This window comes from Enhydra lutris, unplaced genomic scaffold, assembly GCF_002288905.1.
Source record: "Enhydra lutris kenyoni isolate GAN:26980312 unplaced genomic scaffold, ASM228890v2 scaffoldscaffold12, whole genome shotgun sequence".
NCBI lineage: Eukaryota > Metazoa > Chordata > Mammalia > Carnivora > Mustelidae > Enhydra > Enhydra lutris.
In genome coordinates, this window is record NW_019154096.1 from 9,944,217 (window position 1) to 9,968,716 (window position 24,500).

At 37.2% G+C, this 24,500-nt stretch overlaps 1 protein-coding gene across 4 annotated transcripts in view; it reads right to left on the minus strand.

Moving 5' to 3' along the window:
* Positions 1–24,500, minus strand: part of LOC111144760 (protocadherin related 15) — an 817,855-nt gene that overhangs the window by 508,286 nt on the left and 285,069 nt on the right. For all 4 annotated transcript variants that reach the window (XM_022499204.1, XM_022499203.1, XM_022499205.1 and 1 more), the window contains exon 5: positions 11,102–11,221. In XM_022499204.1, coding sequence (XP_022354912.1) covers positions 11,102–11,221 — 120 coding nt within the window. The remainder of the gene's footprint in view (positions 1–11,101; positions 11,222–24,500) is intronic.

Below are 24,500 nucleotides of genomic sequence, written 5' to 3' on the forward strand. Positions count from 1 at the left end.
TTATTTTATCATCAAAGGTTCAAACATCACAATTTGTGGTTTCTATATAATATCCTTTTTTCAACATTGGTGTCAGGGGAGGAGGAGAGGAGGGCAAGGGAAGGAGGAGGGCGATGGTGATTTGTACTTGGTTCTGTGAGCTCATAGGTCATTATCCAGAGCAGGTCATTCTTCCAACCCCCCCCCCCAAAAAAAAAGTGCACTCCTGGCATAGCTCCAAAGAGGGAAAGATCTGGAACATTTTAGAAACCAGCATAAATGATTTTGCTTTAAATGTAGTCAATCAGCTCAGCTGCTATTCATCCCTAAACTCGTTCCTTATTTTAGACAAAATTCAATGAAAATGATGGCAAAAGTAAAGAGAAGGAAAAAACAAGAAAAAAGAAGAAAGCTCAATTTTAACTATTCTGATTTTGCTCATGGGTTAAATAAAAGTGTGCTTTGTTTTAGTGATGAGTTTGCAACATTGGTAATTAAAATTTTATGATTTTGGTTAGTACAAATGCCTGATTTTTCTCTATTCCACATGTAATATAAATGTTCTTCCACATCATAAAGGAAATACAAGTAGGGTAACAAAGATGCTAATAGTTCAAGTGATCATGTTTAATTTACCCTGTATTAAGACTAGAATAGAAACTTCATCCCCTCTCTTTAGTGTAAGTTTGTTAAAAAATACTATTCAAAGTATCTGTTTATATAACATTCACAAATGATGACAATAATGTTGAAGGTAAGAGTGTGTGTAACAGATTCCTGAGGGAGCCCCTGTCCATCCCCACATCCTGACAGGCATCTCATGGCTTCATGTAAAACCTCCCCTTGAGTGTGGCAGGGGCTGTGACTTGCTTCTAACCAACAGGATATAGCATAGGTGATGAACTGTCTTGTGGGTGCACTGTGTCATGGATAACTCCATCTTGCAAACAGACTGGATCTGGGCACCCTCCTTGCAGAACTCAGGGGATATACAGCCAAGGAACTCAGTGTGGCCTGTCAGAGCTGGGAGCAGCTTCTGGCCAACAGTCAGCGAGAAGCCAACACCTTCTGTCTTAAAATCATAAAGAAATGAATGCTGACAGCAGTCTGAGTTTAACTGGAAGGAAATTCTTCCTTAGTTGAGTTCTCTGTAGGAGAACTAACCTGCTCGATACCCATATTGCCACCTTGTGAGAGCCAAGCTTAGTCTAGGCTCTGAAGTCTCAGAAACTGCGAAAATCAGTGTGTTTTGTTTTAAGACACTAAAGTTGTGATGGCTTGTTATGTGGTAATAATTGGTAACTAACGGGGCTTCTGGGTGGCTCAGTGGGTAAAGTCTATGCCTTCGGCTCAGGTCATGATCTCAGGGTCCTGGGATTGAGCCCCGCATCGGGCTCCCTGCTCAGCAGGGAGCCTGCTTCCCCCCACCCCCGCCTGCCTCCCTGCCTGCTTATGATCTTTCTCTGTCAAATAAATAAATAAAACTTAAAAAAAAATTAAAAAATAGGTAACTAACACATCATGTTAACCCCAAAACTTGTCTCAAGGATCAGTGATGGCATATAGTAATGGCAATGATATCTGCTACGTTTGCCAAGTCTTCAACATAATAATTTCAAGTGATACTATATTTTTAGTTCTCTGATATTTTGGAACACACAGACATGAGGAGATACTCATATATGTTCTTATTAGAAAGTTATCCTCTTTTTTAAAATACAGAGATGAATATACAACATTTCAACAGTTTCTCCAATTCTCCTTTCTTAAGGAGCAAACAGCCTGATACAGATTTGAAATGTCAGTGTTTCTGGTTTTAGACTAGTGCCAGAGGCTAACGAGCTGATAGCTCATCACTGAAGATCCACAGCCATCGATGAAATGAATGCTGTACTTCTGTTGTTGTTAAAACTTTGAAATGGTTATATCATCATTGCTGCTGCCTAATACTCAAGAGAGCCAGAATGGCTCAGAAGGAAAAAGAAGCGTGCATATTAGTCTTCTAAAGATATACTGAAGAAAGGAACCGATTGGGAATTAATTGTTCTGCTTCTATATGGTTGATGATCTCCTACTTGACTTGGTCTTTCCATGAATAACACCTATAAACTCTGGAAAAAATGCAAAACAAACAAACAAAAAAACTACCAGACACCCTGAGAGAGATAACCCAAGCAGATATCACACACTTGAAAAAAGAGACGACGTGGCTAAGTTGACTGTTTGGCATTAGTTAGCTCCTTGAGGGGCTGTCAAAATTCTGATAGAAAACAGATCTGGTTTGAAGAGTCAGGGGATAGACTATGGGACAACCCATGCTGATGGAGGCTGAGAGAGGGCTGGAGAAAGGACAAAGCCAGGAAGGGAGAGAATGAATGTGATGTGTAAGCTGTGTCCAAGTCTGTAAATGACCTCTAGAGCACACTTATATGAAGCACACTAGAAAAGGTTCACTAAGAAAGTATACGGAACTGAGATTCAAGCTGCACCCAAGGGTTTTTAATGTAAGCTCAACGATGTTGTCTGGTACATTAAAAACAAACACATGGACAAATCTTCTCTGAGGAATATAATAGAAGTACGAGTGTCTCCACAACATAACCTTCACAAGGTCCAGGAGGGAGTTTAAAACAACTGGACCCATGATGAACCAGGAAATGGGATTCCATTTCAGGAGAGAAAATCAGGGAAGACCAATGTTAGGGCAAGCAAAGAGGGATTTTTAAAGCAGCTGTTTGAACACTGTGCTCAGAGATGCAAATAATATGCTCACTGCAGGTGAGACCACAGGAAAACTCAGCAAAGACGGGCAAACTCTAAAAATGTGGGACATTTAGATGTGAGGATTATACCAGCTGAAAAAACAAAAACAAAATTAACAACAACAACAGCAACAAAAACACTGGGTACGCTAGACAGGTTTATTTGGAAATCAGGACCTGAGTCGCCATATTTCCATTTCTTAAGATAGAGGGGAAATCTAAATGTGAGTGTGAAATTTCATGATTTTTAGTTATCATCTCAAAAGTGATTTAAATTAATTTGTGGCCAAAGGCACCTTGGTGGCTCAGTTGGTTAAACGTCTGACTCTTGATTTTGGCACAGGTCATAATCTTTTGGATCATATCAGGAGACTGAACCCTACGTTGGGTTCTGTGCTCAGCATGGAGTCTACTTGAGATTTCCTCCCTCCTTCTCTCTCTGCCCCTCTTGCTTAGGCTCTGTCTCTCTCTCAAGTAAGTAAATACAAATAAAGTATTTAAATTAATTTGTGGCCAAACAAAATGTCTTTAGAGGAATGGAAATCAAGTTCATTAATTTGTGATTACTGCTAATGAATAATGCAGCATCAGCTGGAAAACAAACAAGCAAAAAGAAACAAACATCCTGAGATTTTTAAGTAGAACAGACCAATCTGCAATTTTACCCATCCATACACTGTGGGACTCATTTGAAAGAAATCCTTATTGTGGCGATAGATGCCAGAGATGGCCACATTTTCAGGTTAAATATGTTTGCCCTCCTCACAATTTTGTTTTGAAATTAAGAAGTTAGTTGGTGAATATTATGGTGTTATTAATAGAAGCAGAGTTACTAGCAACTGAATAGTGGCAGGAACAAACATCAGTAGGTAACTGAGGTTTACATGAAATTTCCACAATGGCTAAAGATGGGTTCTCTCTGCAAGGATGTGGCTGAGTTCAGGCTTCCCTCTCCCTGCAATAAACCGCAAGTTAGATGTTCTCATGGTGCCTTATTCTTTTGCCCCATTGAATTAGGCACATGCCCAGAGGATGTCATTACTTATTCCACAGAACTGCTAGCTTGCTAGAGCACATTTTTCTTTTTCTGTAATTTGGAAACTACATGTGGCCAATTGGCTTCTCCAGTCTCTAGGCAGTAAAGGCACATATTATGTTTCATGCCCAGTCCACAAATCCCTGAAAGGGGGAAGCCTTCAGAAGGAATTCCTGCACAGGTGACAAGGATTTCCAGCCTCATAAAACTTCTAAAAGATCGTTCCCAAGTAATGCATGTTTATCTCACACTACATCTATAGCTTGGATAGGTTGTTTTTTAGGGAAAGGCAATAAATGTTTCCCTAAAATACATGGCCAGGCTGTTCTATAGTTGCTGGAAGTTTCATTTTTACAGCTCAAAGAGTAAAAATTACGAAACAACCTTCGTAAAATGTAAGCTAGAGACACGGGACGCACAGACAATGAATTCTTTTAAAAACATAAGTATTAAGGAAGAAAGTCCAGAAATCAAATGTGTAGTCAGCTGTCTGTTTCTGCTTTTAAGGAAAAGTGTTTCTCTTGTCCTTTTGTCTTATGCTCCTTCTTTGATCTTTTTCACTCAATTTCTTGAGCAACCCTTTCTATTTATGGTCCTTTTCTGTCACATCCTCTTACTTCCCTGTCTTTTCTTTTTCTTTCTTCTTTTTTTTTTCTTTTTTCCACTGTCTCTACCTACAAGCACGTGGAGACACACTTAGCAGAAAAGACACATAGAACCAACAAAAACATCTTCAAATCTTTCATAGGTTTTGCTGTGCCCAGGGGCTTTTCTTTTCCCTTTTCATTTTTGTTCCCTATTCCAAAACTTTTACTGTAAATACTGAACTGTTTTATTAGAACACAGTGGAGAAGGAGAGGAGCCCATGTGCTCTAGAAAGACACCTGAGTCTACAGCTCGGAGGCCCTGCTCACACCGGCCAGCCACTCTCCTGAGACGAATTCTCTCCCTCTCATGAACTGATCTTCCAGGAAGATAAGAACGTTCACAATTCACTTAGTTCTCACACTATGTGTGTGAGGTGGTTCCTATAGGCCCTTCTCAGTCTCTGCAAGCTCAATGTTTGTTTCTTTGTTTAAAGCTTATATAACAAACACATAATTTAAAAGTAAAGACATACTATTAGCTTCACCTCTTTCTATTTTCCTTGTATGAAACATACAGGAGGAGTATTCACTTAGAAAATTCACTTAAGAGGGAGAATCAAGATGGCGGAGGAGTAGCAGACTAAAATGACATCAGGTCGCAGGAGTTCAGTTAGATAGATATCAAACCATTCTGAACACCTACAAACCCAACAGGAGATCAAAGAGAAGAAGAGCAGCAATTCTAGGAACAGAAAATTGACCACTTTCTGAAAGGTTGGACATGTGGAGAGGTGAATCCTAGCGGATATATGGGAAGATAGACCGCGGGGGCAGGGGCCAGCTCCTGGCAAGCAGTGGAGCAGCGGAGCACAAAAACCGAAGTTTTAGAGGTCTTTTCCACTGAGGGACATTGCTCCAGAGGTGAAGCAGGGGTGGAGCCCTTGGGGGGACAGTGTGGTCTCAGGACCTGTGGGTTCACAGAAAACCAGGGGTGTCTGAGTGTAGCAAAGCTCGCAGGTATAGGAGTGGGGAAGCTGGCTGCGGAGATGGAGCTGAGCAGGGGGCTATTAGCTCAGGGTTACCTTAAACCATCATCCATGTCACAGTCAAGACACTGCTCTTTGAGCAGGGATTCCACAAGTGGCAGATCCGTGGAGACTCACCTTCCTCCTCTGGGAGTGTGCAGCAGGAATCTGCTGGGTTTGGAGACTCCAAACAGGGCTGTGCACCAGAGACAGAAATGCTGGGTCACAGGCCAGGTTAGCTCGGAGTGTGGCCAGAGACCAGGGAGTTGGGAGGGACTGACTGTTTTTCTCCAAGGGCACACTGAGGAGCGGGGTCCTGAGCTCTTGGCTCCTCCAGGCTGGAGACTGGGAGGCCGCCATTTTCATTCCCATCCTCCAGAGCTCTATGAAAAGCGTTCAGGGAACAAAAGCTCCCAAGAGCGAACCTGAGCAGATTACTTGGCCTGGCCCCTGACAAGGGTAGTGCAATTCCACCTCAGGCAAACACATGTAAGAATCCTAGCAACAGGCCTCATCCCAGAAGATCAGCAGGAATATCCAGCCAAGACCAAGCTCACTGATCATGGAGAATAGCAGAATTCCAGAGGAGGGGAAAGCAAGGCATGGAATTCATGGCTTTCTCCCCAAGATTCTTTAGTCTCATGAAGTAATTAAATTTTTAAAATTTTATATTTTTCTTATTCTAATTTTTAAAAACTTACCCTTTTCCCCCTTTTAACGTTTATTAACCAGTTTATCTTAAAAATACCTTTCTAAAAAAATCTTTTTAAACCTTTATTATAGTCATATTTTATCCTTCATTGTATCTAACTTTATTTTTAGTATACTAATTTGCATATCTAACTTAATTTTTTGTATATAGGGTTATTTCTTCTAAAAAATCTTAGGATACAATTTCTTCTTATAGATCAAAATATACCCTAAATCTAGCACAGGGCTTTGTTCTACTCTCCAACCTGAGCACATTCTCTCCACTTTCTTTCTTTTTCCATCCAACTTATCTTATCAATTCTTTTCTTAGAATTTTAATTTTTTAATTTTCAGCTTTATAGTCATATTCCATCCCTGCATCATGCTTACCCTTATATTTGTATATATATATAATTTTCTTTCTTTAAAATTTTGGAAGGTAGTTTCTTCTTCTTCTTTTTTTTTTTTTAAATATTTTATTTATTCATTCGACAGAGAGAGATCACAAGTAGGCAGAGAGGCAGACAGAGAGAGAGAGAGGAGGAAGCAGGCTCCCCACCAAGGAGAGAGCCCGATGTGGGGCTCGATCCCAGGACCCTGGGATCATGACCTGAGCCGAAGGCAGAGGCTTTAACCCTCTGAGCCACCCAGGCGCCCCAAGAAGGTAGTTTCTTCTAAGAGACCAAAATACTCCCTGAATCAAGGTGGTGGCTCTGTTCTATTCACCAGTCTAATATATACACACACACACACACACACACACACATATTTTCAATATATATTTTTTAATTTTATATATATTATATATACTATATATTATATTACATATATATATATTTTTTAATTTTTTAAAAGATTTTTAAAATTTCTTTTTACCCCCTATCTTCTCCTTCCAATTTGGGGTCTCTTCTGATTTGGTTAGCATTTACTTTTCTGTGGCCTTTGCCACCCTTTTAGTATTTTATTCTCTTATTCATATATTCTTATCTGGATAAGATGATAAGGTGGAAAAACTTACCACAAAAAAAAGAACAAGAGGCAGTACTGAAAGCTATGGACCTAATCAATACAGACATTGGTAATATGTCAGATCTAGAGTTCAGAATGACGATTCTTAAGGTGCTAGCCAGGCTTGAAAAAGGCAGGGAAGATATTAGAGAAACCCTGTCTGGAGAAATAAAAGCCTGTTCTGGAGAAATAAAAGAACTAAAATCCAACCAAGCTGAAATCAAAAAAGCCACTAATGAGGTGCAATAAAAAATGGAGGCCCTTTTCCACGCCAGTATCTGTTGTTTCCCGACTTGTTAATTTTAGCCATTCTGACTGGTGTGAGGTGGTATCTCATTGAGGTTTTGATTTGTATTTCCCTGATGCCAAGTGATGTGGAGCACTTTTTCATGTGTCTATTGGCCATCTGGATGTCTTCTTTGCAGAAATGACTGTTCATGTCCTCTAACCATTTCTTGATTGGACTATTCATTCTTTGGGTGTTGAAGTTTGATAAGTTCTTTATAGATTTTGGATACTAGCCCTTTATCTGATATGTCATTTGTCAATATCTTCTCCCATTCTTCCAGTTGTCTTTTGGTTTTGTTAACTGTTTCCTTTGCTCTGCAAAAGCTTTTGAGCTTGATAAAGTCCCAATAGTTCATTTTTGCCCTTGTGTCCCTTGCCTTGGGCGATATTTCTGGGAAGAAGTTGCTGCGGCTGAGGTCAAAGAGGTTGCTGCCTGTGTTCTCCTCAAGGATTTTGATGGATTTCTTTCTCACAATGAAGTCCTTCATCCATTTTGAGTCTATTTTCATGTAAGGAAATGGTCCAATTTCATTTTTCTGCATGTGGCTGTCCAGTTTTCCCAACATCATTTGTTAAAGAGACTGTCTTTTTTTCATTGAACATTCTTTCCTGCTTTGTCAATGATTAGTAGACCATAGAGTTGAGGGTCTATTTCTGGGCTCTCTAATCTGTTCCATTGACCTATGCATCTGTTTTTGTGCCAGTACCATACTGTCTTGATGATGACAACTTTGTAATAGAGCTTGAAGTCTAGAATTGTGATGCCACCAACTTTGGCTTTTTCAATATTCTTCTGGCTATTCAAGTTCTTTTCTGGTTCCATATAAATTTTAGGATTATTTGTTTCATTTCTTTGAAAAAAATTGATGGGATTTTGATAGGGATTGCATTAAACGTGTAGATTGTTTTAGGTGGCATAGACATTTTCACAATACTTATTTTCCAATCTATAAGCATGGAACATTTTTCCATTTTTTTGTGTCTTCCTCAGTTTCTTTCATGAGTACTTTATAGTTTTCTGAGGACAGATTCTTTACCTCTTTGGTTAGGTTTATTCCTAGGTATCTTATGGTTTTGGGTGCAATTGTAAATGGGATTGACCCCTTAATTTCTCTTTCTTCTGTCTTGCTATTGGTGCATAGAAATGCAACTGATTTCTATGCATTGATTTTATATCCTGACACTTTACTGAATTCCTGTACAAGTTCTAGCAGATTTGGAGTGAGTCTTTTGGGTTTTCCACATAACATATCATATCATCTGCAAAGAGTGAGAGTTTGACTTCTTCTTTGCCGATTTGGATGTCTTTAATTTCTTTTTGTTGTCTGATTGATGAGGCTAGGACTTCTAGTAGTATGTTGAATAGCAGTGGTGATAATGGACATCCCTGCTGTGTTCCTGAACTTAGTGGAAAAGCTCTCAGTTTTTCTCCATTGAGAATGATACTTGCTGTGGGTTTTTCGTAGATGGCTTTGATGATATTGAGGTATGTACCCTCTATCCTTACACTTTGAAGAGTTTTGATCAGGAAAGGATGCTTTACTTTGTCAAATGCTTTTTCAGCATCTATAGAGAGTATCATATGTTTCCTGTTCTTTCTTTTATTAATGTATTGTATCACATTGATTGATTTGTGGATGTTGAACCAACCTTGCAGTCCTAGAATAAATCACACTTGGTCATGTTGAATAATCCCTTTAATGTACTTTGGATCCTATTGGGTAGTATTTTGGTGAGAATTTTCGCATATGCGTTCATCAAGGATATTGGTCGTAATTCTCTTTTTTGATAGGATCTTTGTCTGGTTTTGGGTTCAAGGTAATGCTGGTCTCATAAAATGAGTATGGAAGTTTTCCTTCCATTTCTATGTTTTGGAACAGTTTCAAGAGAATAGGTGTTAATTCTTTTTTTAAAGTTTGGTAGAATTCCCCTGAGAAGCCATCTGACCCTGGGTTCTTGTTTGTTGGGAGATTTTTGATGACTGCTTCAATCTCCTTAGTGGTTATGGGTCTGTTCTGGTTTTCTATTTCTTCCTGCTTCCGTTTTGGTAGTTAATACGTCTCTAGGAATGCACCCATTTCTGCCAGATCATCAAATTTGCTGGTGTATAGTAGCTCATAATATGTTCTTATAAGATATTTGCAAATGACATAACAGATAAAGGACTAGTATCCAAAATCTATAAAGAACTTATCAAACTGAACACCCAAAGAACAAATAATCCATTTCAAATGTAGCGATCCAAAGGGGCATGTGCACCTGAATGTTTATAGCAGCAATGTCCGCAATAGCCAAGCTATGGAAAGAACCTAGATGTCCATCAACAGATGAATGGATAAAGAAGATATGGTATATATATACACACACACACACACACACATACAAACACACATACACATGCATACATATATCATATATATGTATGCATGTGTATGTGTGTGTGTGTGTATATACACACACACACATACATACATACACACACACACATATACAATGGGCTTGGGAGGTTGGGAAGGAAAAAATGAAACAAGATGGGATCGGGAGGGAGAGAAATCATAAGAGACTCTTAATCTTGCAAAACAAACTGAGGGTTGCTGGGGGAGGAGGGTACAGAGCGGGTGGTTGGGTTATGGACATTGGGGAGGGTATGTGCTATGGTGAGTGCTGTGAAGTGTGTAAGCCTGAGGATTCACAGACCTGTACCCCTGTGGCAAATAATACATTATATGTTAATTTAAAAAAAAAGAAATGTAAATCAAATGAACTTATGGTTAATGCTTTCTCAATAAAGTGTTGCCCGAGGGAAAAAAAAAGAAAAAGAAAAAAGAAAATTCACTTAAGAAGTGATTTCAAAAGGATGCTTTGGGGGACCAATGGCACCCTGAGAAGCTTTCTGGGAGAAGGAGGAAGGGAGGGCTCTTGCTCAGGCTGCAACAAAACCATTTTGATCTTATCAGTGTGATAGGTAATGTAATATACTGAGAGAAATAATTTCACAGCCTTAAAAAAAAGATAGAAATCCTATGTTCTAATTAGAAATAAATAATCTTAAAAAAAAAAAAAAAAGGTAGGACTCCTGGGTGGCTCAGTTAGTGAGTGTCTGCCTTCAGCTCAGGTCATGATCCCAGGGTCCTGGCATCGAGTCCCACATCAGGCTCCCTGCTCCATGGGGAGTTTACATCTCCCTCTGCCTCTGCCTGCTGTTTCCCCTGCTTATGCTTTCTCTCTCTCTCTCTCTCTCTCTCTCTCTCAAATAAAGAAATAAATAAAATCTTAAAGAAAAAAAAAAAAAGAAGAAGGCCACAGCTAAAGGCTTTGTTCTCTTCTCTACCTAAGGCTTCCCTGGTGGACAGTGGTGGTGTGGTATTACCTGGTATGCACCATAAAACATATACATCACACTAGTTACACTACCTCTGATGATTTATTTGGAATGCTTAAGAGTCCACAAGCACAATGGAAATGTCATGAAAATGGCATGTTGTACCTATAAATCATTTTAAGTGTTTGCCTACAAAACCCACCCAGAAGTTTTAAAAAGTGCTTTTTAAAAGTATAACACAATTAGTTAAAAGATGATGATTTTGAGATAATTTTTAACAGCTGAATGACTACTAATGTAGTTCAAGGAGCTAAGTAACAGAAAAACATAGTAAGGATCTGCTGGGGTAGGCACTGTTTTTACTCCTCATGGTGATGTCACATCACAAGTAGATACTAACGTACCGGATCATCAGGGTTATATTGGATAACATATTCTATCTGTCCATTCGGTCCATCATCTATGTCTGTAGCTCCATTGTCTCCTGAAAATCCTGTAAATATCGTGGTGCCAACTGGAGTGAGCTGAAAATAAAATAAAATAAAAGCCGTCAATCCTCATTCCATCAACAGCATACCAGAAGTGTTCTAGCACAAGCTCAACCTTCTGTTACACAAAGAAGAGTAGGCAGCTGCCCACGGCCACAGACCTGATGCATTTCTAAAGAACGCTTCTAAACCTTCCATATGAGTTCTTGTGAAAGCTGAAATTTCCAACATCACGGTCCTTGCTTTGAGTGAAAAACAGAAGGCCCTAACTCAGTGTGAAGCACATTTGAACCAATTTATGACCATTAGTATCTCAGCCCCTGTGGAGAGAATGCATCTGTTGTTCCTCCTTTAAAAACAAACAAACAAACAAACAAACAAAAAAACCTTGATGCATTAAGTTATGGACAAGCTAGAATTTAAATTGTATGTGGAAGTTAGCATCTTTATTTTAAAGTCAAAAACCATTTAGGAGAGATGAATGACACGATGGAAGTTTGAGGATGGGATATCAGAGACAGTTGTGCTCTATGCATCCGAGGAGAGAGAGAGCTCGAGTTGCCACAGTTGCTGAAGGCCATTGAGTGGTGGGTGTTGGCAAGACAACCAGATCTTTTCCTTTGGGATTCAAACAACTGCAAAACTTATTACGGCACACAAGACCATGATTTGGCATTTGGCCTGTGTACCTAGCTTCATTCAGTGCTGCTCTCCACCAGAGAGTCACTGTTATTTTCTTTGACCTGTAGGTCATTCCCTGCCCAGTGTCTTCCTACATCCAGTGCCTCTAGAAGTCAAGCTTTAGCTGGAGCCCTCCTCATGAGTTACATTTCCACTTACTCAGCATCCCTTCTCCTAAACCATCCCCGGCAAAGCATGCTCCATTCCACATCAGTATAAGGTACCCTTCTTGTTATGTTTGCATCTTATACTTTTCTTCCTTAATCCCTGCATTGAAATCATGAATAAATAAATTTTATCAATAAATATAACCTCTCTGCCTCTATGCGTCAGAGGCTTTTCATTTTTTTTTTTTTTATTTTAGAGATATGTTTTGTTAGTTTTTAAATGGCATTCTTTCATGGAGAAATAGTTTCAGGATGGAAAAAGAAAAGGAGTTGTCTCATGTATTCCTGTTTCCAGTGGTACAAATCCAGACCTCTACAGGGATCAACCACATAATGACTAAATGAATGAAGCAAGCCTGATGTGCTCGGGGGCAAACTGAGAATCACATACATTCTACGAAGCAAATTCTTGCCATGATGGAATATAGTCTTCTTATATCCTAATTTTATGAGAAATGTCTTGGTTCTAAGATTGGCCTAGATTTTAGAGAATTAAACTATGGACTGAATGGGCCAAACAAAATATATGCATGAGGCCCAGTAACTACAGTACTTTGCAACTTCTGATCTAAGAAAAAAAAAAAAAATTACAAGTGTGATGAAAGAAACAAGCCACAGATACAAAGTAGTGAGCATTTACAAAATCAGCCTTCCTGGCAGGCAGGTCTACAGGGCAAATTTTGACTTCCAACCTGTCAAAGAGAACACAAAGAAGAGAGGAGATGGTCTGAACAGCATATTTGAGAACACCAGGACACCATGGAGGGAGACCCTGGGTGAAAACGTGAGGTCACTGAAAGACTGCTAAGACTTCTAAACTGACAATTTTCATTTTTAAAACTGTAATCCCAGTTCCCAAAGATATTGTGCTTTCTTGAAAAAAAAATCATCTAAATCATTCTAATGTAGCTTGCTTTGATTTTTAAATTATCAAATTTTAAAATTGAATGATGGTTTATTTCTAGATAACTACTAAAACCAAGTATTTTCTGTGGTAACAATACCTCTATATTCCTCTTTCCCTTCATCAAGGCTCTTGGAAACATGGGCCATTGTAGTGAAGTCAAAGTCAAACACTAAGCTTATTTAAAAATTAGGAAATACTGTTTAAAAAGGAAGTAGCAATGGAAACAAAGGATCTGCTTCAAAATATATATATTGGATTTGACTATCACCTATACATCACCTAACATACGATTTCAAAGTATCTTCTGTCTCCTGTGTGAAAATAAAATTATTGGTAACCTTATAATAAAACAAAACCACAGAACCCCACAAAGTATTTTTTTTTTTTTTTTTTTTTGAGTAGGCTCCACACCTGGCATGGAGCCCAACACAGGGATTGAACTCAGAAACCTGAGATCAAGACCTGAGTTGAGACCAAGAGTTGGGTGTTTAACTGACTGAGCCACCCAGGTGGTATTTTTTAAAGATCTTTGTTACCAAAACAAAACAAACAAAAAAACTGTGCTGTGGGATTGATTTTAAAAAAAAAATCAAAAGGAATCAAAACAAAGACAAAATGAAACAGAAAAACGTGAGCAGTAGGTGTGGGCAGGTTTTGAAAATGATGTGTCGGTGTCTATCTACTCACTGAGGCAGCATATCCTACAATACTAGACTCATTGTGGGGAGGGATTCTGAAGTCCTGTAGCCAAGGGCACAACACGGGTACTCAGGGGAAGAGGAGGTTGGAAGAGCTGGGAGCACATGCCAGTGTCTGGAGGTGCTTAGAGAGTGAGTGGGCTGGACGCCAGGGAAGAAGGGCTTTAGGGTGACAAGCAGAAAGTGTGCTGGAAACAATCACAAGCCCTCTATTGAATCAATTCTGCCAGCCCCTATAATACGCACCTAAAAGGACAAGATGTTAGAACAAAGATTTTTTTTTTTAATCAACTCACTATTACTAAAACCAATTTTTTTCTTTCTTAACAAGTTTTTGGTTTTCTTTTGTTTTGCTTTGCTTTTTTAATTGAAGGAAGTCAAAGTTTCAACACAATCAGTAGTGCCTCACCTGTACATTATGAAACATTGGGGCTTGAATCATGATGACATATCAGAGTTATTCAGAAGTAAAACAAGCAAACAAGAGAAAACCTTATGATTCTCTCACTTGATCATGTAACCACTTGTGTAACATTCAACGGCTATATTATTACCCAGTGACATTATTTTCTTGGAAATTTTAAATTATGTAGACAGGTTGACAGTTTTCTACATGCTGCTTTAATAATATAAATTCAATCTGACTAGATGTGAAGTTTGAAGTATTATTTATATATGTAGAGGAAAAAAAAAACAACTAATCTCGCCTTTGAGTCTCAAAATCCAAAATGCAAATGAAATGTCCCTGCTGATTTGAGTAAGTAATAAAATGGCAGTTGTTAGAAGATAAGAACTGTTGTTAGTCAAGGAGAAAATAAAGCATAATATTCTCTAAATCTCACAACTTTCTATGTTTCCCAGTCTTATCTGAGATTAAGTTTATAAAAACAAATATTGCATAACAGTATTTGGTTGGAATAAATGATTTGAAAGATTTTACTTCTCCCTGTGTGATATTTGCAAATCGAAAGACATAGTTGCAAATTCAAAGACCCTAAGCATGAAAAACTATGTTTTTCTCCAGTTGTCCAAACGTTTTTGAAATTCACAAAAGGCAACCTAAGAGTGTTAAGGTGCCTTAATATATTATCATCAATTAATATTTTTCCTCTCCATCAGACACCTTTCTTTTAATTTAAAAATCACATTTATAAAGAAGTATAATTTTAATACCTCATCTTTTAAAACAAACCCTATATTATATTTTTAGTTGCCTTTAGAAAAAGTGCACTCAGTGACGAAGTCCAACAAAGACTGTTGTTGGATTACACATGAAAGGACTTACTGTGCATTTGTTCATGGATGCAATTTGAACCTTATCCAAAAAAAAATTTCAATTTCAATCACTCTCATTTTAGGATTTAACCTTATTTTTTGGGTGCCACATATAATTGCCCCCAATAGAATTTATGTGCCCATATATATTTTTATTATTCCCTGAAATTACAAGTAGAATTATGATTCAATAGTCAATTGTCTTAGTTAATATCTTTGAAAGGAAAACAAAGGAGAAATAATTTCCTCATGTCGACAAAGAGAATCCATTTTCTCATTTCTGTAATGATATCATAATAAAGGTCATGCATGATCTCTAAATAGGATTTTAAGCCCTTTTTAAAAAAGGAGAATTTAGGTCCTTGAAAATTAAGTGGAAAGGGTTATTATAAGCAGATTACAGCATTGTATTTAGTCTGGGTGCTGTCTCTATTCATTACAATTTCACTAACAATCACTACAGTTTCACCAACAACTGGATTAAAGATTTTTCCTCCAACTTTGAAAATGTGGTATTTAGTTGTTGACAGCAAAGGACTCAGGAAATATCCCTCATTATGAGTTCAGCATGTGCATAGATGAGTGAGTGCTGCTGTCTTCCATAGCTGAATGTTCAGACCAAACATCTTAGCACACATTGTTCCTACTTGTGTCCACTAACAGAATGCGGAAACGTCCCCATGCAGACATGCACAGGTAAATGCAGCAGTAACCTGGGTCAGTGACTGGGCTGCGCACATTTATCTGTGATCTACCACTCACGTGGTTGACCCATCAGAAAAAGGCTAGGGTTAGGGATGTTTAAAACTAATATAAGAGCCCCAATGTTCACAGCAGCAATGTCCACAATAGCCAAACTGTGGAAAGAGCTGAGATGCCCCTTCCTTGACAGACAAATGGATAAAGAAGATGTGGTCCATATATACAATGGAGTATTATGCCTCCATCAGAAAGGATGAATACTCTAATTTTGCATCAACATGGAGGGGACTGGAGGAGATTATGCTAAGTGAAATAAGTCAGGCAGAGAGAGTCAATTATCATATGGTTTCACTTACTTGTGGAACATAAGGAGTAACATGGAGGACATTAGGAGAAGGAAGGGAAAAATGAAGCAGGGGAAATCAGAGGGAGAGGTGAACCATGAGAGACTGTGGACTTGGAGAAACAACCTGAGGGTTCTAGAGGCGAAAGGAGTGGGGGGATGGGTGAACCTGGTGATGGGTATTAAGGAGGGCTTGGATTGCATGGAGCACTGGGTGTTACACACAAACAATGTATCATGGAACACTACATCAAAAACTAATGACGTATTGTATGGAGACTAACATAACATAATAAAAAAATAATATAAGAGAAATAGCTAAGAAAAAAAAAAGATAAAGCATTTTATCTTTATATGGAAGGTCTGGAGAAACCAAAAATTCCCAAAGAAATGGCCTATTCTAGATGCAAACAAGCAAAGGGAGATGAAACATGAGAAATGTTGTTAAAAAGCAGATTTCATTCATTTTCACTATAGGTATACTGAACAGAAGCACACACCTATGTATGCAAATACACACATGCACACACGCACACACATGCACACACACACACACACACTCTGAATAAATATAAATACACACGTATCACCATGACTTACTCTCTGTAGAGGAGGTGCTTCATGAATTTCTCAATATGATATTATAAAGCCATGCTGCCCTATACATTATTATTCAGTTTTCAGGGCACATTGCCATGCACATGACCATGTTCTGTGTTCTTTAACATTTCAACAAGTCTCAGAAATATAATTTTGGTTTTCTGAAGGGCATTCTAATGCATGAGACAATTATCAGTGTGGGCAGCTGCCTGGGGGGGTCACTTACTTATTTAGTTCATGTCTGCTTTCACAAATGATTTTATACAGCTATTGGGAAATACAGAAAATGTAGATACATGCAAATGGTAAAATTAAAGAAAATCAAAGCAAGAAATTTCAGTTATTTCAAGGAGATGCAGAAGATAAATTATAATGCGAATGCAAAAAATGAACAGTTCTCAGTTAACTGTGATCCACGGTGAGTGAAGCTGACCAAAAAATTATGAACAGCACCCCTAAAAGAGAAGACTTGTCCTCACTTGCAAGTTTACTTGTCGTATTTCCCCACAGAAGCATTTTATTTATGGCTTCATATAAATACAATTCCTTCTCACTATCCATGGCGATTATGTTCTATAAAGTCACCATGAGCACGGACTTAAATACTGAATCACAGCTTCCACAGAGAATATGGAGTTATCTCACTGCTAGGGGTGACACAAGCTTAGGTTCCCCCCCAGAGTCATCACAACATTTTCATCAACCAGTCAATATATAACCTTGTTTTATGTGTGCTTCTGTTTAAAGACACCTTATTTGATATGTGTTTTGGATTCACTACCATTTAGCTCACAGCCAACAGCACTATAACTCATGCCTGAATACATTTACCTAATACATATAGTCTCTCTGTAAGGTACAGATTGCCTTCTTGTGTTAGGAAGCTAGACGGCCCTGCAGCACTACCCCTGGGGGCCATTTTAAGCAGCAAAATCACCAGCAAAAAGTACAAAGATGTAAACAATGTTGCACTAACTAGATAGCAGAAAAAGTACACTTGTTTACAGTAAGATGGTAGAGCATCATCTTGTTTGGCCTGAGGTAGATATGTGTACAGGGGATGACTCAAATTTTTCATTCCTCTGCACATGTCTGTGAATAAGCATGGAAGTTTGGCAAGTATTGAATTTGGGCTTATAAATAAATTTGAGCAAGGAGGCAAACTTGCAATTATAGAATCAGTGAATCATGAAGATGGACTGTACGTGACAAACAATACTAGTAATTCATTATGAGTGTAGCTCAAAAACTCAACCAACCAGAAACTGAGACAGGATCGAGTCTTATCTCCAGCTCCCCTGAGCTCGATGATCCCTGCTCCTCTGGAATTGTTTCCTGCCTATGAATGTTAAATTTGGATTAAAGCACTTATGAGAAATATTTTAGATCTGTATTTTGATTGTTTATTAAAGAACTAAATAAGAGGAAAGATACGCGTTATCAATAAAAAGGCATTATCAATAATGCAAAGATCTCAATTCTTTTTAAATTTATCAATAGATGTGGAAATTTATAAGCTGATTCTAAAATTTACATGAAACTTCATGGAGTCAAGAATAGAAAGAGAGTCTCTTCTAAAGAAGAACTAAGTGGGAAGACTTATACTACCCAGTTCCCTGACTTCAATATAAATCTACAGAAATTGAGACACAGCAGTACTGCCTTGAGAATAAACAAAGATACCAGTGGGACAGTATATTGTTTCCAAAAATAGTCCCCACAAGCAGGCACCTCATTCATAGAGAAAGACAATATAGCAGTGGTTGTGAATTCAATGATCTTTACAAGAAATGGTGCAATGTCTTTTTTTTTTTAATGTTGTATTTTTCTTTTTTTTCATTTTATTTTATATTTCTTTCCAGTGTTCCAGCATTCACTGTTTATGCACCACACCCAGTGCTCCATGCAATACGTGCCCACCATAATACTCACCACCAGGCTCACTCAACCCCCCAGCCCCTCCCCTCCAAAACCCTCAGTTAGTTCCTCAGAGTCCACAGTCTCTCACAGTTTATCTCCCCCTCAAATTTCCCCCAACTCACTTCTCTCCATCTCCCAGTGTCCTCCATGTTACTCCTTATACTCCATGAGTAAGTGAAACCATATGATATTTGGTGCAATGTTAATTAGAAATCCACATGGGGAAAAAAATGATACTTCACAACCTACATAAAACTAAATTCCAGGTGGCCTTGTGCACTGTTGGTGGTCAATTGGTACAGCCATTGTGCAGACCAGTACAGAAGTTCCCCCAAATATTAGAAACATAATTACCATATGATCTAGTAATGCCACTTTGGGGTATTTATGCAAAGGAAATGAAAGGAAATGAAAGCACTAACTCAAAAAGATAAATGCACCTCCATGTTCACTGCAGCCTTATTTACAATAGCCAAGATCTGGAAAAACCTAAGTGTTCATTGATGGATAAATAGATAAATAAAATATTGTCTGCATTGTTACAGTCTTCTCAATTACCCTTCATGGTCTGAGGATTCTCCTCCATTATAGTAATCTTTCTAAATTAGAAGCCATTCATTCTTTGGCCACTATACAGCTGTTAACTTCCTCCTCAGATAAAATAATTGTATGATATTTCTTGGAAATCATCCCTGCCTTGGAAATATGCTTTAGATATAGTGATATATTCAAAAACCAAGAGAGTCTTCACAAATGAAGTAGAGTGATGAATTTGTACACAGGTTCACATTGGTGAAGACTTCAGCTTTTTCTCACAATGATTAAATTACATTATCTCTGAGTCTATGGTCACTTATTGAGAGCTTAATATAATCATGGTCTCTGTGATCATTATGATGGTTTTATATAAATTAATTAACAGAATATTTGTTTTATCCAAAAATTTATCCAAATCAAATGTCTTTGTGAAGTTTATCTTAAAACCTTCTAGAAGGGCCAATAGCACACATTCCTGAATTCAAATTTAGTGGATGTTATTTTGCAGGGATTTATTAAAATCAAAGAAAAAAATTTTTTAAATTACATATGTTCTTCATCTTCCCTTTAACATGACACAGTTTTTGCACCTGTGTGTAAAATCTGGATTCCCTATTTTAATTATGAAAGCTAGAAAGTCACATCTTCTGAAGAAATTATTAAAGGTAAATTCATGTAGATAAGTATCTCCAAAATAAGAGGATTATTATTGTTTGAGTGATAGGTACCTACACTCATCTTTACTAAAAACTAAAGAGCAACTAAGCTTAAATTGAATATATATGTGTGCATCTATATATACAGATACACAGAGAGAATGTGTGTATGTGTATATTATATATATATAGCATATATATAAGTTATAAGAGCTTACTAAATTTGAAATTTGTCAAATACTTGAATTTTTTAAAACAGCTGAAAAACTGATTCCCATTTACATATGTAATGTAGAATATATATTTTTATGTGTCTCTTTCTAGTCCATTAATCTCCATCTCCTTTTTCCTATCTTAATGGTCTCCCATTTTCCAGAGAGGATGTTTCTAGTTCCCTTGAGGTGGAAAACAGGGATAAGTAAAAGGAACTGGAGCTTCTTTCTTCAGAAGCTTTTGTGTGCTATAGATCACACGCTCATGCTCTCTCTCAAAGAAATTCTGTGAAAGGCTACGACTCTGGAGGTTCAGTTATTTTTATTCCTTGAAGATATTTATCAAGTGTCCAATACCATGGACATTTCATACTCATATATATATATTTTTTTAAATATATAAATATATTTAACTTAAAAATTACCTTATTGTGTCTAATAATCATAAAGTAAACACTTACTAAATGTGTTAAAATTTCTTAACTATAGATGAAATCTCACTGTTACGCTTCATCATGGATGTCATCTGTGTTCTTAGATCTACCCAATGACTGATAAGAACAGATGTCCAAAAATGCAAGTATTCATTCATGCAAGGAGGCATGATGAAATGTGGAAGACCATCACAAAACTAGGAATTAGATCGGGAAAGTGAATGTTCAAACTGAACAGATTCCTAGATCATGTCATTTCTTATGTGAGGAAAAGCTCACGTTGTCAGTGTTGTTAGCAAATTACCACCAGTCCATGAACTTAAATTTTGCATTGACTTTGTGAAGACACTTCTATGTAACTATGTCTGCAGCATAGTTCCAAGGCAAAGTAGACTCACAAGATGGCCCAAGCTTCTACTAAGTACTTCAAACGTATTATCTTTTAATCCTTTAATGCAACTTAGTAACATTATTTTCATTGTTAAACTTATTTTATAGTTGAGGAATCATAAGCAAAGAGCTTCTGCCTGATGTCATAATTCTACTTCATGGTTGATCGGGACTGCATCCAGATCGTCTGACTTCGAGATGTAAAAATTCCCAGGCACTGTGAAATATATTATTTCAGAAATTTCATAATCGGCTATTAATAAGCTTATGAGAAAAGGGGAAATGAAAGGAGGAATAAATATAATGTGGCACATACCCAAACTCAAGATACACAGATAATGTGAAATGATGCAATTTAGATGATGTATTCCATTAAACCTAAATTATGTTTCACCCTAAGGAAAAATAGTTTTGAGATACTTACAGAAAGACAAAGAAGATAAACTAAGCTAGTGTCTGAATTTTAGAAAACTCATATTAAATTATTATTCCCATTGAAAATAGGTAGATTGTCAGCAAGCAAATTATTTCATAAATCCCCAATTTTGCCTTTTTAGTATGCCAACCTCCTCATTCGTGATCAAAACTTCATTGCTAGTTTATTGCTTCATGCCTGAAAAAACACTCAATAAATGCTCAAGGGGTAAAGAGAAGAAAAAGAAAATATATTCAAGCACAGTGATTTGCATTTTCACCCAAGGTTTCTCAACAAATCAATGCTTCACAAATCACTAATAAAAACCTTGGGTAAAGGTTTGAAGAGGCTACCATTACCAGTGATGGGACACATTGATATGGTGTGTCTTTCTTATTATGTGCTATGAAAGACACATATTATCTTTGTGGTATTCTTGAACAAAATTTATAACATGCAGAAATATCAGGTAAATGCAAATTGAGAAATATCTATAAACTTCCCACTCCTGAAAGTTTTTAAGGTTGTTAAAGTCAAGGGGATACTAAGGATCTAAGGCTGAAATTATAAAGACATGCCAACTAAAAGCAATGTTTGATCCTAGCTAAAGTCTTTGACCTATAAAGGACTTTATTGGGGGAAATTAGCAAAAATTAAATGAGGTCTATAGATCTATATATAATATGTAATATATATTATGCATATGATTATGTGGCATATATATACATAAGCAATATGTATACACATACATCTATCTATCTACTAGAGAGAAAGGTTATCTGATCAGTACTCACAACTTTCAAGGTGATAAAAAACAATAAAAATAAAAAATTGCCACAATCTAGAGAAGATGAAAGAGATACAATACCTAAAAGTAATCTGGTATGCTAGACTGGGTCCTAGAACAAGAATAAGGACATTAGGTAAAAACTAAGGAAATCCAAATAAAATATGGATTTAAGTTAATAATAATATCACTGTTGGTTCAGTAGTTGTTTAAAAATGTACCATACTAGAACTAGAGGGTATTATGCTGAGTGAAATAAGTCAATCAGAGAAGGACAATTATCATATGATCTCTCTGATATGAAGAAGTTGAGAGGCAGGGTACGGGGGCTGTAGAGGGTAGGGAAGGAAAAAATGAAACAAGAGGTGATCAGGAGGCAGTCAAACCATAAGAGACTCATCTCACAAGACAAACAGAATTACTCGGGGGAGGAGGATGGGGTGGGGTGGCTAGGTGATAGACATTGGGGAGGGTATGTGCTATGGTGAGTGCTGTGAAACATGTAAGCCTAAGGATTCATAGACCTGTACACCTGGGGCAAATAATACACTATATGTCAATTAAAAAAAAATGTACCATACTAATAAAATCTGTCAACAATAGGGGAAATTGGATGTGAGTCATATGGTGTTTCATTTCTTCTCCTAAAATGTTATTTAGGTCTAAAGAGTTAAAACAGGCCATTTCCATAATCACATTCATTATAACAAAATCCAAGACCTGAGCATGTCATTTATTAAAAGAAAATATTTTTAAAATAATAAAGCTTGGCTCATTTGTATTACATTTAGTTTTTTAAATGTTTATTTATTTATTTAAGAGAGAGAAAGAGAAAGAGAGAGAGGAGGGGAGGGGCAGAAGAAGAGAGAGAATCCTAAGCAGGCTCCACACCCAATTGGAGCCTGATTTGAGATGCTTCAAGGAAGACCTTTAGCATTAATAAATGTACTTAATGAATGACAACTGTCATGAATTATCAGGTAGAATGGTAGAATGAATCTACCGCTATCATTATCATTGGCTCTTATTCCACTCAGTGTTAGGACAAATGATGCCACTCAAATGGCAAGGAGATCTGCGCAGAAAACTTACTGGGAACAAAATTTGGATAAGAATAAATTTAAATTCAATCTGATGTGAAATTGCTTCTTAATGAGTATTCTTAATAATACAAAAGTAAAAAGAATTACTAGAATTATTATAAATCTCAACTTTATAGACGTTTAAGCTGTTAACCAGGACATGTTTATGATGTATGAGTAATATCAATAATTATGAAAAAACTTGATTGTTTCTTAAACCCAAGGTAATTTCAATTGCAAATCTTCACCTTCCTAAATTGTAAATGCCATTTTAAATTTAGATTTATGAAACATCCTTTTAAGTTTCCTATTATTAGTAACTTAAAGAACTCAATCAAACACAGATTTATTAAATTGGCGGGATGCTCTTGGGGACCCTTGGCATTGAGCCTCACAAAACTGTGCATGCAGGAAAATCTTGTAGAGGAAAAAAACGACATTTGGTCAAAAAGGAATCATTAATTTCACTTAATCAATAGGACTTTAGTTTTTCTGGGACATGAGAAGTAAGGTAAACATTCTCAAGTGGTGTAATAGTCATAGCTGAATAAATATATAATTTCCCCCATAGTTATGTAAAAAGAGCAATAATTAACATAAATATGTGTTTTCCCACGAGGGCCATGTAAAAAGAACTATAATTCTCATAGCTCATATTTACCAAGCCAAAAAAAAAAAAAAAAGGTGGATTTTTTTTCCTTCTCATCGCTGTTGGGTAATTTAAGTAATTCATCACAATAATCCAGAAAGCTCTTTTTTGTTTCTTTAAAAATGTTACCATGAATGAGCTTCTTTTCAAATTTAACTCAAAGCAAGTTCTTTTTTTTTTTTTTTTTTAAAGATTTTATTTATTTATTTGACAGAGAGAGATCACAAGCAGGCAGAGAGGCAGGCAGAGAGAGAGGAGGAAGCAGGCTCCCTGCTGAGCAGAGAGCCCGATGCGGGGCTCGATCCCAGGACCCTGAGATCATGACCTGAGCTGAAGGCAGCGGCTTAACCCACTGAGCCACCCAGGCGCCCCTCAAAGCAAGTTCTTACTTTCTAGGTCATCCTTATCTCAGGGACAAAGTGAACATATATGTTAAATAATACTTTCCTATTTCATGGTTGTACCATTCATGGCTCACTGATAAGTCCAAGCACAGAACTCCTACAATGTGCCAGGCACTGTTCAATTCAACCAACAAAACAAAACACTGGCTATAATAAGGATTGCATTCTAATTTGGCAGATACAAAGGAAACAAATAAATAAATACATACACAATATTAGGTTTAAATAAGTCCTATAAAGGTAATCCATTTCAGACTGTCTCTTGAAATAGTTACAAAAGGGAAACCTGGATGGCTCAGTTGGTTAAGCCTCTGCCTTTGCCTCGGGTTGAGCTCCTGTTGAGCAAGGAGCACCCTTCTCCCTCTGCAGGCTCTGCTTGCCCCTCCCCCAGCCCCTGTCCATTGTACTCACACACTCTCTCTGTGAGAAATAAATAAATAAAAATCTTGGGGAAAA